Raw genomic sequence first — 15,328 nt, 5'->3', positions numbered from 1 at the left:
ATGTGGCAGTTAAGTAGAAATTAACATCAGATTTAACTATTTATTTTGCTTGGTCAATGTGTATTAATAAAAGACTGTGGGCAAAACCCATCAGGTCAAAAGATACCAAAACTAAGACAAAGGTCAAGACTGCAATATGCCCTGACAGAAAAGAAGGTCATGTAGCACAGAAACAACCCATTGGTGTGTACCATTCAATGTCTTTGGTAATTCAAATGCTTGTCTAGATACTTAAATGTTAATAGAGTCTGTGTCCATTACCCTCTCAGGTAGTGGATTCTAAACTCACAACACCCTCTGGTAAAAAATAAATCCTCCTTACTTCCTCTGACAGATCTGCTTTAGACACGTTAACAAGTCCTCAGCACCCTCCCTAACCTGCCACTACCAACCATTTGTGTTATTCAGTCTCTCTTTGTCTTCACCCAATCTCACACACTGCCTTTGATGTTTACAATCTTCATTTTTCCTCAACTTAAAGCGAGTTTAAAACCTAATTATACATAAGCTCTGAAGAAAGGTTCCTGACAAAAAACATTAACTTTATTCTCTACATAGATTTTGCCTGACTTATTGAATACTTCCAGCATTTGTTTTTCTTTTAGGAGTTAAATTCTCTAAAAGACAGTTGACACTAAGCCAATGATTAATTTTCATCTACTGCACATTTACACTGAAGTGCTTTTGGAACAATAGCTATGAAGGAATAGAGGCAAAGGTAGCCGAGACCACGTCAGAGATCAGCAACCACCAGATCAAACTACAGAAAAGAACTATCTCAAAGGGGATAACCAGTCCAGCCCTGGCCTAAAGTCAGTGCTTACAGTGATCACAAATCCAATGAAATCACATTCTTAAACTGACAGCTAATTTATAAAGTATCACCTACACAATTCATTCTTTGTATTTTACAAATTTTAACTCTGAATGGGAATAGCAACATACTCGACCAAATTCAATTCTGCTACAGTTAAAATACAACAGTTTTAAATGATAAGACAGACACATACAGAATGACTAATCATTTCTCTTAATAATCTTGTTTCTTAAGCAAGTTACATTCAAGATTGTTTAATGTCATTTCCAGTACACAAGTGTAAAGGAGAACGAAATAGTTCTTACTCCAGATTCAATGTAGCACAAAAAAACACACACAAAGGATACAATAATAAAAAAAACACAATAATTATAAATAGATAAGACAATTTATACACATAGAATAATTGTATGTCCATAAAGTGATGCTACTAGGCAAAGGGATGTCTGTACATAATAGTGGAGGGGTGTGGAGGTGTTGACTGGCCTTACTGCTTGTGAAAAGTAACTGTTTTTGAGTCTGATGGTCCTGACATGGATGCTATGAAGCCTCCTCCCTGATGTGAGAGGCAAGACATGGTAGAACCTCAACAATTTCATGAACTTGATGCAAGATTTCTCACCTGTTCTCTGGAAGGCAAGATTAAAGTTTAAATGCGCCCAAAAAAAAAGTTTGTCAATTTTTATGACATGTTCAATGGGCCATATAGAAATGTCAACAGTTCTTCTTCAATGGGAAAGAAAATCCCCAAAAGATCAACCTATTTAATATCTGAGTGACAATTAAAATGAGAATCCATGCTCATTTACTATCATTTCCATCTTGAGTATAGTTAAGGAGAAATTCCCTCAACTTCTTGTTAAGTCAACCAATTTTATCTAAGAACACAAAATTTTCCTACTTAATGTGGAATTTAAGGAGTGGAATTTATGCACAGCAACAAACATCACAAATGCACAATTTAGGAACATGCCAATGTGGATAACACACTCTAAAATAAAGGTAATATATGACAGACCATTAAGGCAGTTTTTCCTATGCTTGGCAATTAGAAAACATGCCAATTATTACCATTAACTTATTCATGATAAATAAGATGTATATACCAGATTCTGCTCGCAGAGACCGTGGAACTGTTGTAATTTCTGAGACATCAAAAGCTGTGCACTTCCCACTGCACTTCGGATCTTTCCTAGGACTGAAGGGAGAAAAAAACTGTACTTTCCATTTGCAGAGCATATGCAATCATATAAATACATTCAATATATGATAAAAGAAAAATGTACACGAGGTTCAAGACAGAAAAGCAACAACTGAGTGAAAGGAGGAAAATTAATGTAACACCCTCATTTGAAGCCACCTGCTTGCTCCCCTTCAGTATCTGAAGACCACTCACCAAATTCTGTTCTACCTACCTTCTATTCTACATAGCTTCCTGTTCTGTTCGCTTCAAATATACATAAAAATACTAAATATCTTCCTGTCACTTCCTGCAATGCGTTAAGAGGATGAAAACAGCTAGAGTAGTTCCAGAAATACTCTTCATTTCTCCAGCTAGAAGTTCTGCGCCCTACGCTTAAGACCCTGAAGGTGTCACCTACTTCAAGGACAGAGGTGACACTGATCCAGCTTCCTTCTAGAGAAAGTGAACAGAGTTGTAAGTCAAATAATGTTTAATGGCATAGTATAAAATTAAGCAAATAACAATATATCAGCACTGAAATAACAGTGCCGGTCAGTACTACATCAACACCATCTGGGAATTATCTTCTTGACAAGTATGTAATTATAACTAACTATATCTAAATTTTTTGAAATTACTGTCAATTATTCTGAAATTACTTTGAAATATTTTCAGTCACTCTGCAGAATACTTAAGTATTTAAAGTGGGGATAAAATCTAATGCTCATATCTTTATTAACAAAACTGTGCATGTTTTTGTACATTATGGAAAAATACATACTTTTCACTTTATGCAGTGAGAATATTAAGATAATTCAATTGACAAGATAAACAGATTGTCAGAAAGAGGCCTAAATCTCCACTGTCAATGTAATATTCACTTTATAAGGGTGAAATAATATCCAGAAAAAGAAATTACAAGTTCCACATCTTCAGAAAAGTGATTCTTTATGAAAATCATTTTAAATAGCTATCTGTGCAATAAGTTTAAAAGAATTTTGATGAAAATACCAACTGCATTTCCCTCTGAATAAAGATGAAATATATTTAAGCAGATTTATCAAAAAGGGATTTTATTTAATGACTTTGCAATAATTATTTGAATACAAAATAAGATGTCTCCAATCAGTAGATTCACAAAAGGCAAGTCTAACAGTTAAAATGAAAATTACAGATTTAGACCATGTCTTCTTGCTTCCTGTAAATGCATATTCTAACATGTTACAGTCCTTTAAACATAAGTCATCATTCCATTCAATAAATTTTAAGCATTTACTTTTCACTGTATCTATCTTTGTCAGAAACAGTCAATAGATATATGCAGCAGAAGAGTCAGTACCTCATACAAAGTCCCAAAGGAAAAAATGGTGAAAGAGAGCTGGCATCTCACTTTCCAGATCAATGATGATAGCTTTGGCCAATTCTAGTGCTAGTAAGCCAGCTTAATTATACCTTGCTTATCTGTATCTGTATTCACCTCATCTTCCTGCCACTGTAACAAGAGTAGTTTCTCTTGTCCTCACCTACCACTCCACGAGCCTTTGCTTCCAACAAATCATTCCCCACAACTTCTGCCATCTTCAATGGGGCCCTACCATCAAACACCCCCACCCCCCACACTCTGCCTTCCACAGGGATCGTTGTAATTCTGTTGACTATTCATGCCTCCCCACTAACCTCCCTCCTGGCATGTATCCCTGCAAGCAGCGGAAGTGCTACACTGGGTCATTTACCTCCTCCCTCACCTTCATTCAGGGCCCCAAACAGTCCTTCCAGACGAGGTAACACCTCACCTGCGAATCTGTTGCGGTTGTCTGCTGTATCTGGTGCTCCTGATGCAGCCTCCTCTACATTGGTGAGACTCAATGTAGATCGGGGGACTGCCTTGTCAAGCACTTTATCTTCATCCACAAAAGGCAGAATCTCCTGGTAGCCAAACATTTCAATTCCTAATCCCAGTCCTGTTACCATAGGTCAGTCCATGGCCTCTTCTTCTGCATGATGAGGTCACTCTCAGGTAGGAGGAGAAATATCTTATATTCCATCTAGGCAGCCTCCAACCAGATGGCACGACCATCAATTTCTTCAACTTCTGGTCATTTTCTCCCCTTCCCCCTTTCCTCTTCATTTCACTACTCTTGGCCTCTTACATCTTCACCTCACCTGCTTATCACTTCCCACTGTTGCCCCTCCTCTTTCCCTTTCTTCCATGGTCCACTCTCCTTTCCTATCCAATTCCTTCTTCTCCATTCCTTTGCCTTTGCTTATCACTTCCCAGCTTCTTACACACCCCTCTCCCCATCACCTTCTAGGTTGTCCTCCTCTCCCTCCCCCCCAATTTTCTTATTTTGGCTTCTTTCCCTTCCAGTCCTGACTAAGGGTCTTGGCCTGAAACATCAACTATTTATTCATTGCCACAGGTGCTGCCTGACCTGATGAGTTACTCCAACATTTTGTGTGTGTTGCTTATGTAGGTATGCAGTAGGAAAGGCTGGCTGAGCACTGGGGAAAAAATATGAAATATGTTCTTTGCTGGTTATTTATTTACTTGACTCTTCCATGAAGTTTAAGTAGTCATGCTAACTCACCAGAGGATAAATAGCTTGAGGGACAGAACAGCTGTCACATTTAGGAAGTTATAGACAAGACCTCATTTCCATTAATCCCAGAACCCCAATTATCAAGAACATTTAAAAATTTGCCATGGAAGAATCTTGTCCAGGCATACAGAAATAAAAAACATCTTAAATGCTCATTCCAAAACGGTTTTTGCTTGTTCTAACTGAGAAACATGCTTAACAGGATATTTTATTGATACGATTTTATATGCTCCTTGATTACATCCTGGGAGCAGAGAAACTTTCACTCAGTTGTCTTCCCCTTCTAATAATGGGAGGTAAAATACTGTTTTTCTATTATTTTACCTTCTTCAGATAGATTATTCTCTTTGGTTTCTTTCTCCATTTGATGACACCATCCTTCCATTCTTTCCTTCTCCGCTTGCAACAGTTTCAAGAACCAGTAGCCATCCCGACGACATGAAGCAGCATGAACTGGTTCGACAGGAAGATTGTTAGCAGACTCTAACCATGGTTCTGGTGGCGGTAAAGAGGATGGATCTAGGGCTGGGTCTAAATTATCATTATAAGCAAAAGCTTTATTTTTTGTCTGGGAGCCTTTCGCATGCTGCCGTACAGGAGGTTCGGTGTTTGAGACATTATGATGCTGGGTTGAATCAGAAAATTGATTGCTTTTGTCCTGGGATCCAGCAATAAAATTACTACATTCCTGTGTATCAGAATCAGTTTCTTGTTTTGATGTCATACTGCTGGAGCGGCTTAAACTGTTGTAAGGAGACAAAAAGTTTAGAATTACTTAGCTTTTTCTTTTAGTTAACACACTGATAGGCAAGCTAATTTTACAGACAAAAGACTTGAAACATCTTTACTGCAAAATACCACCCAAAAATAAAAGAATACCAAAGCAGATGCATTCATTCATCATAAAATATACAGATATCCCTACAAGAGTCTGCATTAATATTTTGTTTTTCCCTCAAGATAACAAAAAAGCTACTGCACGAAAAGGAGTCATTTGTTCATCATGCTCATACAAGTTTAAGTAGTATACAGCCTAATCCCAACTTCCCTCCAGACCATGGATCATTAAGCATACATCGTAACATAATGAACCAACAACTTCTGCTTCTACCAACCACAATGTGTTCCAAAGCCATAAGACTCTCTGGATGAAATTTTCCTCAGTTCTATTCAAGGGGCAAACATTGAACTCAGAAGCTCATGAGAATACTGTTCCAAAGATGGCTTTCTACCTGCAACCTTTCAATAAAATAGTCATACTACTCAATGCTTGTACAGTTTACAAGCACACTCAGAACCAACATGTGCACTCTTCCCACAAAGTTTTCCTGACAGTGAAATTATTGGGGCAGAAAACCGTTGTTATTCCCCAGGATGATTGATATGAGTTGCCACAATTGTTCACACTTCGATGAAAATGAAAATCTAATGGCTGAGCAGTTGTCGAACTGAGACCTTTTTCTTGACACATACAGAATTTTAATACTGTAAACTTTTTGCTAGGAATTATGATGAAAAAAGTTGGCTAGAGTTTTATGTTTCAGCCAACTAATTTTAAAAATCTTGTGAAAGAATAAGACTAGAAATTTGAAAGTTGAAAGTCACCTCCAAATCATTTAATTTCATCTAATCTGGTTGTTGCCTTTTCATTTCCTTACTTTTGATTACACTTGCGAAACAGCTGAGTTGCACAACAGTTAGTATATTGCTGCATGGCTCCATAGCTCTAGGTTTGATCCTGACCAAGGGCGTTATCTCTGTAGAGTTTCTACATTTTGCCTGGGTCGGCTCTGCTGTTCAAGATTTTTTGTCCAATTTAAAGATGTACTGCTTGGGTGGTTTAATGACTATTTTAAATCAGTCCTACTAAAAGTAGCTGGTAGAAGAGTCAGAAGGAAGATGATGAAAGAGAATAAGATACGAATGACATTGATTTGGATGCTTTGACAGCTTACAGACTTGATAAGCCAAAAGGCTTCCTTTTTTATTGTGCAAAGAAAATGAAAAAGCTACTAGAAGGGGAGTTAGAAAAGCCAAGTTAAATATGATGCAGCTTTCACAGAAACCATCTGTTGTCTTGGAAAGCAAGCAACATTGTCAGGAATCCAACAGCATGTGTAAATAATATTTCTGAAAATGTGTTATTTTTATAAATTTACTGTGTTATGTAACGACAATGAACATTAATTATGATTTTAAACTTTTAGTCCTAATGCAACCACATTACACGGATACACAATAAAGCAAATCTTCATACCAGAAATAAAACGAAAGTACATTCTCAAACATATCTAAACAGAATACTTCTAGACTACAGAACAGTGCAAGCAGGGGTCAATGAATGGTAGGTCAATTGGCAAGAGAAGTGAAAAGTGCACACATGGTAGAGATTTGTGTTTAAAGAAGGATGTTAAACTGATTCATTTAGATGAATCGATTACACTCACTGCCACTCGTCTTCCACTTGTATTCCAATGGACTGGAACTTGTTGATCAGTTGAGAATCTTGTTCCTTAGTTAAGTTTGTGGAAGAGTCAACCTAAAAAGCAAAAAGTTGCTACATGTAAATAATGAACAAAAGTCAGTATTTGTCCATTCCATTCTTCCTACAATTATGTTCTAAATATTAGAACAATGCATTTTTCAAATAATTAAGGAAGATCTCCATTTGTATCAATATTCTTGTTTGTGTTTTTATAGATAAATATCATCGTTATATTTTTTCCTGAGTACATCCTGTCAGAATAGCTAGATCTGCAAAATTAAAACAGATCAATTAACAATCAACAATGTTGCCAGAGAGTTATTACACACAAAAAGCACAACATTCAACAGGACAGGCAGCTTTTGTGGAAAGAAACAGATTTTGAGTCAGGTTGTAGACCCCTTGTAAGAACTGTCTTTGATAACCCTTTGTCTTCAACCTGAAACATTAACTTTGTTTCCCTCCTCCCAGATGATGTCCAATCAGCTGAATCTTTCACCATTTTCAACTTTTATTTCAGATTTCCAGCATTTAATTTCAATACCTATATTTTGGAAGCTTATATTTGGATAACTATAATGCAGGCATAGTTGAAAAATATATACACAATGCAGTGGGGGAGAAAAGATAAAATTTTGCATTGTGTACAGTTGTTCCCGATATAAAAAAAATTTAGAAGCACATGACCATAATGAAAACCAAAGACCAGGTAAAGATTTGAAAGAACTGAGATCAATTGGACTGCATAACTTATCTCAAGATGACAGATTTTTTTAAAAAATGCTCCATTGATCTTCAATTTCAATTGTTATTCAACCATATATGAATACAGTCAAACGAAACAGCATTCTTCCAGGGACAATGTGCAAAACATTGTACCAACATTCCTACACAGCACAAGACACATATAATTTTGATAGCAGTAAACATACGGTCACACAAAATAATAATATAGCTCAAGTCCCTGAGTGTCATGTCTTGTAGATTGATGTCTACAGCAGTCTGATCATCATGTGCTAGTGCAGCTGCAGATGAATGCAATCCTGCTTGTCTTCACCGAGTGAACACTGGAGGGCAGCACCAGCAGGAGGGGCCAGGCACTAATCCAGCATGGATGCCCACCGCACCACACCATGTCCGGCATCACCTCCACTGGGCAGCTGCAACGTGACCCTGAGGCATGAGGGCCTGGTCCGCATCCTAATCAAAGCCACGCAGCACTCGCGCCATCAGTCTTGTCAATAAGCCAGTGAATCAGACTTGCAAAACTCTACATTACCAATTTCCAACAGGGGCTAATGATCACAGGAATAACATCCAAGACAATCAAAGGTTAGACCTCACTCTGCCTCCGACGCCTTTCTGTAGAAGACAGCAACACAGTTTGAAACTAGTCCAGTTCCTCCCCTATTGATCAATTCACTAATGGAGTAGACCTACAGTTTTTAATATGCAGCAATGTATCAGGATCATAAAAAAAGATGTAAAAGATGAAGAATTGTACCTCTGGTTGGATTTGGAGATGCCGCTGCGACCACATGTGCCACCATCTTACCGAGAAAGATCTTACTTGATAATTAGCAACAAATAAATAAGGAAAAATGCAAGATAAAAGAAGGATGATGAAAATATTAGGATTTCGCGCTTTTGAGGCTAGCAAGAAATAAGTTTTGGTATACTAGGATCTTTGGCATAGAAGATAATTAACATCAAAGGCAAATAGTGATGCCCTCAATTAACCAGAATGGGAAATCCTGCAAAATTGAACTTATCCCATAGACAATCCTTATGCTAACATCTGAAAGAAATATTGCTAACTATAAAAAAAGAAAAATCAATGTGCATTACCAAAATTAATACAGTGTTCAAATGATCTGTGAAGAAATTTTTTGCAAGGCTGTTTCATCTCTGATTTCCAATCTTCAATTAAATAGATGTTGTTGGACAAGCCAGTTTTGAGTCAAATTGGGTTAAATTACACTTTATAATTCAAATTTGTTGGCGCGTGGTCTAGTGGGCAAGGCATCAGACTAGTAACCTGAAGGTCACTGGTTCGAGCCTCAGCTGAGGCAGCGCGTTTGTGTCCTTGAGCAAGGCACTTAACAACACATTGCTCTGTGATGTCACCGGTGCCAAGCTGCATGGGTCCTAGTGCCCTTCCCTTGGACAGCATTGGTGGCATGGAGAAGGGAAAGCCTGCAGCTTGGGCAACTGCCGGTCTCCCATACAACCCTGTCCAGGCCTGCGGCCTGGAAACTCCAGGCGCAGATCCATGGTCTCTCGAGACCGACGGATGCCACCACCAATTCAAATTTACCAAGAGACTTTTTAAGTGAAGAGTCACCACAGAACTTCAATGTACTTGTCATGGTGCCATTTTTACATTGATCCACATCTAAAACCTCTTTGTACTTACTAATCAAACAACAGTATTATTGTGCTTCTAAAAACAAGGTACCATCTGGTTTACTGAGTATAAAGTAGAATTCCAAAAAGGTACAGGCTCTTGCTCAGAGGAGAGTAATATTACTGGCACGAAAAATGAAAAGATTAATTTCTTGTATAATTGGCTCTTACCATTTAATAACCAAAATCTAAAATTTCACAGTGCCTCAGGTTTTTCCAATTTATTCAAACTGTATTAAAATTTGTGAATCTGCATTAGCAAGGCCAAAATCTTCACTCCTGGCGCCAATGGAAATTCATGACTGGATAGGGACCAAAACAAAAAATATAAAAGGAGCAGCACAAATGTCTTAATACACCCAGGCAGGAAGGAAGCACTCAAACAATGAAAGCATCTGTATGGGATTGAAATACTTTCTACATAATCAATTTATGTCATGTAGATTCACCTTGTTAAACAAAAAAATAAAAATATTCATATAAATTCTTAAGAAACAGCTGTAACTGAAAGAGTAGGGGAAAAAATAGAATCAGCATCAAACAGAAATTAAATGCCTCAACATTTTACACTTTGTGGTTTCCACAATGTCCTTCAGAGAGAAGCTAAAGCTATACAGGAAATAGTTTAAATGCCTGTAACATAACAATTGTGGCAGACAAGTACAGGAACCGGCATGTGGGAGGCCCATATATCTAACAGAATTTAGATCAAGAACGTCTTGCACTGTAAATTATATTTGAAGATTAGAAATCTGAAATTTAAAAAAAGTATGACCAGCATTTTCTTAATATATCAGGAAACAAGAATTCTTAATACACAGGATGGACTGGACTGCTGATTTAAAGAAAGCAAAAGCTGGGGTCTGTTTCTCATGATAAGCTTTTCATGGTGCTCGGATGTGGCGGTCTTGTCGCATTCTTGTTCCCCCGACCTAGAGCCTCGAACAATTAAGTGCTGACTGTTCTACTTAACAAGAGCTCTCAACCATAATCCTGACCGTGTTTATATATCGCCAAAAGGCAACATTAATCAGGCACTGAGATGGTGACTACTGCCATTACCAAACAAGGAACAGCCCACCCTGATGCATTTCAAATCACTGTCAAGGAATTCAATCAGGCTTGTTTGAAGAAATCTCTTCCCAATTATCATCTGCATATAACCTGCAGGACTAGGGGTTCCAACATACTCGACCACTGCTGTACAACGATAAGGAATGCCTACTATTCCATGCCTGGACCACTCACTTTTCAGGTATTCTGATCACTTGGTTGTCCTACCAGCATACAGGGAGGAGCTGAAGAGCAAGGCTCCAGATATAAAGATAACAAAGTGGTTGTTGCAGAGGAAAGGCTGTAGGATTGTATCGAGTCGGTGGACTCAGAATATCTGAATGTATACACTATGGTTGTCATGGACTTCATAAAAGCAGTCATAGATGAGTGTGATAGCAAAGATGCATACATCAGGATGCTCTTCATTGACTATAGCTCAGCATTTAATACCATCATCCCTCAAAATTATTCAATAAACTTCAAGGCCTTGGCCTCAATACCTCTGTGAAATTGGATCCTCGATTTCCTTCATTTGTATTTCCTTCAGTCAGTTCAGATTGGCAACAACATCTCCTCCACAATCTCCATCAGCACAGATGCACCACAAGGCTGTGTGCTTAGCCCACTGCTTCACTCACTTTATAGTTATGATTGTGAGGCGAAGCACAGCTCCAATACATTTACAGTATGTTTGCTGATGACACCACTGTCGTAGGCTTAATCAAAGGTGGTGGCGAATCAGCATATAGAAGAAAGACTGAAAACCTGGCTGAGTAGTGCCACAAAAACAACCTCTCACTCAATGTCAGCAATACCAAGGAGCTGATTATTGACTTCAGGAGGAGAAACTGGAGGTCCATGAGCTATTCCTCATTGGGATATCCAAAGTGGAGTGGGAGAGCAACTTTAAATTCCTTGGTGTTATCATTTCAGAGGATCTGTCCTGGGACAAACACACGAGTGCAATTACGAAAAAAGAAAAGCATTGCCTCTACTTCCTTATAAGTTTGCTAAGATTCAGCATGACAGCTAAAACTTTGACAAATTTCTATAGATCAGTGGTGGAGAGTATATTGACTCGTTGCTATGGCCTGGTACGGAAATACAAGTACTCTTGTACAGAAAATCCTACAAGTGGTGGATACAGCCTTCTAGATCATGGTTAAGCCCTCCCAACCACTGAGCACATCTACACGGAGTACTGTCCCCACCATGCAGACCAGCCCTCTTCTCGCTGCTGCCATCAAGTAGGTGATACAGGAGCCTGAAGGCCTATACCACCAGGTTCAGGAATAGTTATCACCCCTCAACCATCAAGCTCTCAAACCAGAATGAATAACTTCACTCATCCCAATAGTGAACTGTTCCCACCACCTCTAAACTTACTTTCAAGGACTCTCCATCTCAAGTTCTTGAAAGTTATTGCTTATTTATTTATTATTATTATTTCTGCCTTCTCTTTTGTATTTGCAGTTTGTTGTCTTTTGCACACTGGTTGAACACGCAGGCTGCTGTGGTCATTTATTGATTCTTTTGTCCTTCCTTGATTTACTCCGCAAGTCCTCAAGAAAACAAATCTCAGGGTTGAATATGGTAACATATACTGTATGTACTTTGATAATAAATTTAATTTGAACAAGAGGGGTAGATAGGACTCAGACCAGACTTCATCTCTCACCCAACTCCCTCTGTAACTTGAAACTTCTCTCCTTCCTAGCTCTAGTGAAAGCTCTTTGACTGGAAATTTTTATTCTGTTGCCTGGTCTGTTGAATGCTTCTGATATTTTCTCTTTTCATGACCCATTTTATTGGTTTAGCTACATAGTGCACAGCTTGAAAACACCTTTCTGAATTTGCAAAAAGAAATTCATTGCTGCAATTCTGATTTGTAAACTATCTGTCAGACTTTACCTGTATTCCAATCGAAGAAAGTTTTCTCTTTGGGGGAGTTTCCAATTTTGGATCCTCACTGACGAGTGATCCCTTCTCAGATGTCACTGTAGCATTTCGATGTTGGCTCTCTGACTGTTCACGAACCAGAGCACTGACGCTTCCTGTTTTAGTACTGTTCAGAGCTCTGGCACTATCCAAGCTGTCTGAAGAATTGCTGAGACCAGATTGACTGTTGATGTCACTCTTGTGGTCCTGATTGTCAAGGTATGTGTCTTGTGCCGATTCTGTACTGCTCTGGACTGTAACTGAAATAAATGGTTTAGATGTGGTTCGCGGTGGAACTGGTGGAGGAGTCTTCTTATAAGTGGTTATACACGATGACACTAGAAGGTGAAGAGGGAAAAAAGAAAAAAATTAACAGAATTTTATTACGGCATATCAGCAATTAAGTTATTATTCTTCTGGAGAATTTCATGTTTGCTCATTTATTTTCATTTTTTGCGGTGGTATACTTTGAATTGGAACAACATATGAAAAATGCAGGTAGTGTGAGATGGATTTGCAACTTGTTACAAAGTCACACAGAAAGGGCAATACTCTGACTGGTGGGAAATGACAAACAAATGTCCAAGTTTACAGATAATTTCTATTTTGGAGGCACATTAGGAGAAAGGAGAATCACAAAGCAACAGGCAAATAAACACATAACTAAGCAAAATAAAAAGATGACAGGTAATTTCATGATTGGAAGACAAGAGACTACAGACACTAGAATCTGGAACAATAAACAATGCTGGAAGAACTCAGGTCAAGCGCCATCTGTGGAGGCAAAAGGCATGAGTCAATGTTTCAGGTTGAAACCCTGCTACAGGACCATACCAGAATCAGAGTTCACAGAGACATGTCGGGTGTTTACGGGAGGTAGGGGAGGGGGTGCAAGGGATCCACTCTCCTTGAAGCAGAAAAATTTCACGTTGAAATAGGGAGTAACTAAGGGATGTGCAGGAGCAAAAGAATTAAGTGTGTCCAGGTATATTAATGACTAATAGCTAGTGAATAGCTACAAAACCAGTTGAAATTATTAATGGAATTTGGCCTACAAAAATTGATTTTGATTGAGATATAACTGATTTATTTGAATAAAACCAGGATCAATTGAGCTTAAATTCAAGATTGTCTCTGAATTTAATTTCTATTGCCTTGAGTTTACAAGTTTGGTAATTGATCTAATCAAAACATTCTAAAGAACAACTCCGAGAGAACAAATGCAGATCAACTACTTCCATTTGTGGCAGTACAAGGATAAGGATTATAATTGCTAAAATTAGAGGTAGACCACTTAAAGCTTGTCAGGTAACACTTCCTTCTACACTAGGTACACTACAAATCTGGAATCCTCACTTTTAATGACTATGGATGTTGGGTCAACTTAAACTTTTATGATACGAACCACTGTTAGGCTCATGGAGAAAATTTGCCTAAACAAAACTGAGTAAAAGGTAGGCATGATTCAAATGAACAACAGAAAAAGCCACCATTCCAACCCAGTTTCCTATCAATCCAAAGCAAAAGCTGGGCCTTCAGGACAAATGAAATTGTGTGTGTTTTTTTTAACTGAAAATAATCTTCACCAAACTACAGATACAAGTAAAACTTGTAAGCAGTATTATCTACCTGAACCTTGGACTTATGAATGAGCATAAAAACTGTAAAAGATCATTCTCTTTGTGTGGTCACTGTTATACCCAGGGCAGGCTTTATCATACTAGCTTCATTTTTAAAATCACAAGCAAATAATTATTAGGGGAAATAATATTCAAATTCATCAATTCTTGCACAGTGAATGACTCATTAATTTTAGAATTTCAAAATTTAAATGTTTTTGACTTGTATGCAAATCAGCCATGTAATTTCCAGTATGTGATAACAATCCTGTTGAGTAACGTCTGACGAGACACTTTCAAATAATGTAAACCACAGAGCTAAATTGGTAATAGGGTGCAATTCAAAACTGTGTCAATGATTTAATTATTTGTCAAAAGAGTAAGGCCACAATAACATTTAAAGGATCACAGTTAAAGGACTATCTGATTTTGCCTCATCTTTGACTTACAACATCTAAGAGGAAAATAACTCAATTACTTTTTATAAAAAGAGACAATTTAGAGAATGGAAACACTCCACAACCATAATCCACAGGACTGACTATACTTAATATGTGGCTGCTTCTTCAAAATTCTCAACCAATAGTTGCATAATGGCACACTTACATATAAACGCTGTATATAATGGATGTTCAAGTGAATTTTTGAAGTGTTCTGTTTGATCATGGAGCTAAGTTTTAAGCACACAGGAACTGCAGGTGCACCTGGCTATCACTTAAAAGCTGCTTTCACCCAGTCAAACACTCTAGGAAGTCAGCAAAAAAAAAACAGTAGATGCAGTGAATAACTGGCACAAAATTACTTTTTCTGGACAGTAGAGGGTGCCCAGAATGCATTGCCAGGGGTAGTAGTGAAGAAAAATATGAGAAAGACATTTAAGAGGCTCTTAGGTAGGCATAACAATGTACAGAGAATGAGGGAAATGGATATATTATGCTGGCTGAAGAAATTAGCTTAATTAGACATTTTAGTTACTTGTATGGTAGGTATTTTGGTGTGAATGTCCATAAACTCCCAACTCAAAACTACTCAATCTCATTTGTTACGATGGACACTGAAGAGAATTCAAATAAGCAAAGCCAGAATTCCTTAAAAAAATGTTCTCATGGATAATCCTGTCTATTCTATTCCAAAGACAATAATAAATAGAAGACCATTTGGTTCCTTGAACAAGGCCTACCATCCAAGATATAGGCTGATCCTATTTTCCTCAATTTCAATTTC

At 37.8% G+C, this 15,328-nt stretch overlaps 1 protein-coding gene across 6 annotated transcripts in view; it reads right to left on the bottom strand.

Annotated features, from left to right (window-relative positions):
* The window catches only part of LOC140736115 (disks large-associated protein 4-like), an 835,615-nt gene that overhangs the window by 8,822 nt on the left and 811,465 nt on the right, over nt 1-15,328 (bottom strand). For all 6 annotated transcript variants that reach the window (XM_073061900.1, XM_073061903.1, XM_073061899.1 and 3 more), the window contains 4 exons: nt 12,459-12,823; nt 7,048-7,139; nt 4,925-5,343; nt 1,924-2,015 (listed from right to left, as the gene is read on the bottom strand). In XM_073061900.1, coding sequence (XP_072918001.1) covers nt 1,924-2,015; nt 4,925-5,343; nt 7,048-7,139; nt 12,459-12,823 — 968 coding nt within the window. The remainder of the gene's footprint in view (nt 1-1,923; nt 2,016-4,924; nt 5,344-7,047; nt 7,140-12,458; nt 12,824-15,328) is intronic.

Source organism: Hemitrygon akajei, chromosome 11 (genome assembly GCF_048418815.1).
Source record: "Hemitrygon akajei chromosome 11, sHemAka1.3, whole genome shotgun sequence".
NCBI classification, from domain to species: domain Eukaryota; kingdom Metazoa; phylum Chordata; class Chondrichthyes; order Myliobatiformes; family Dasyatidae; genus Hemitrygon; species Hemitrygon akajei.
Note: the sequence above shows the minus strand (reverse complement) of the source record. Positions and strands in the feature narration are given on the sequence as shown.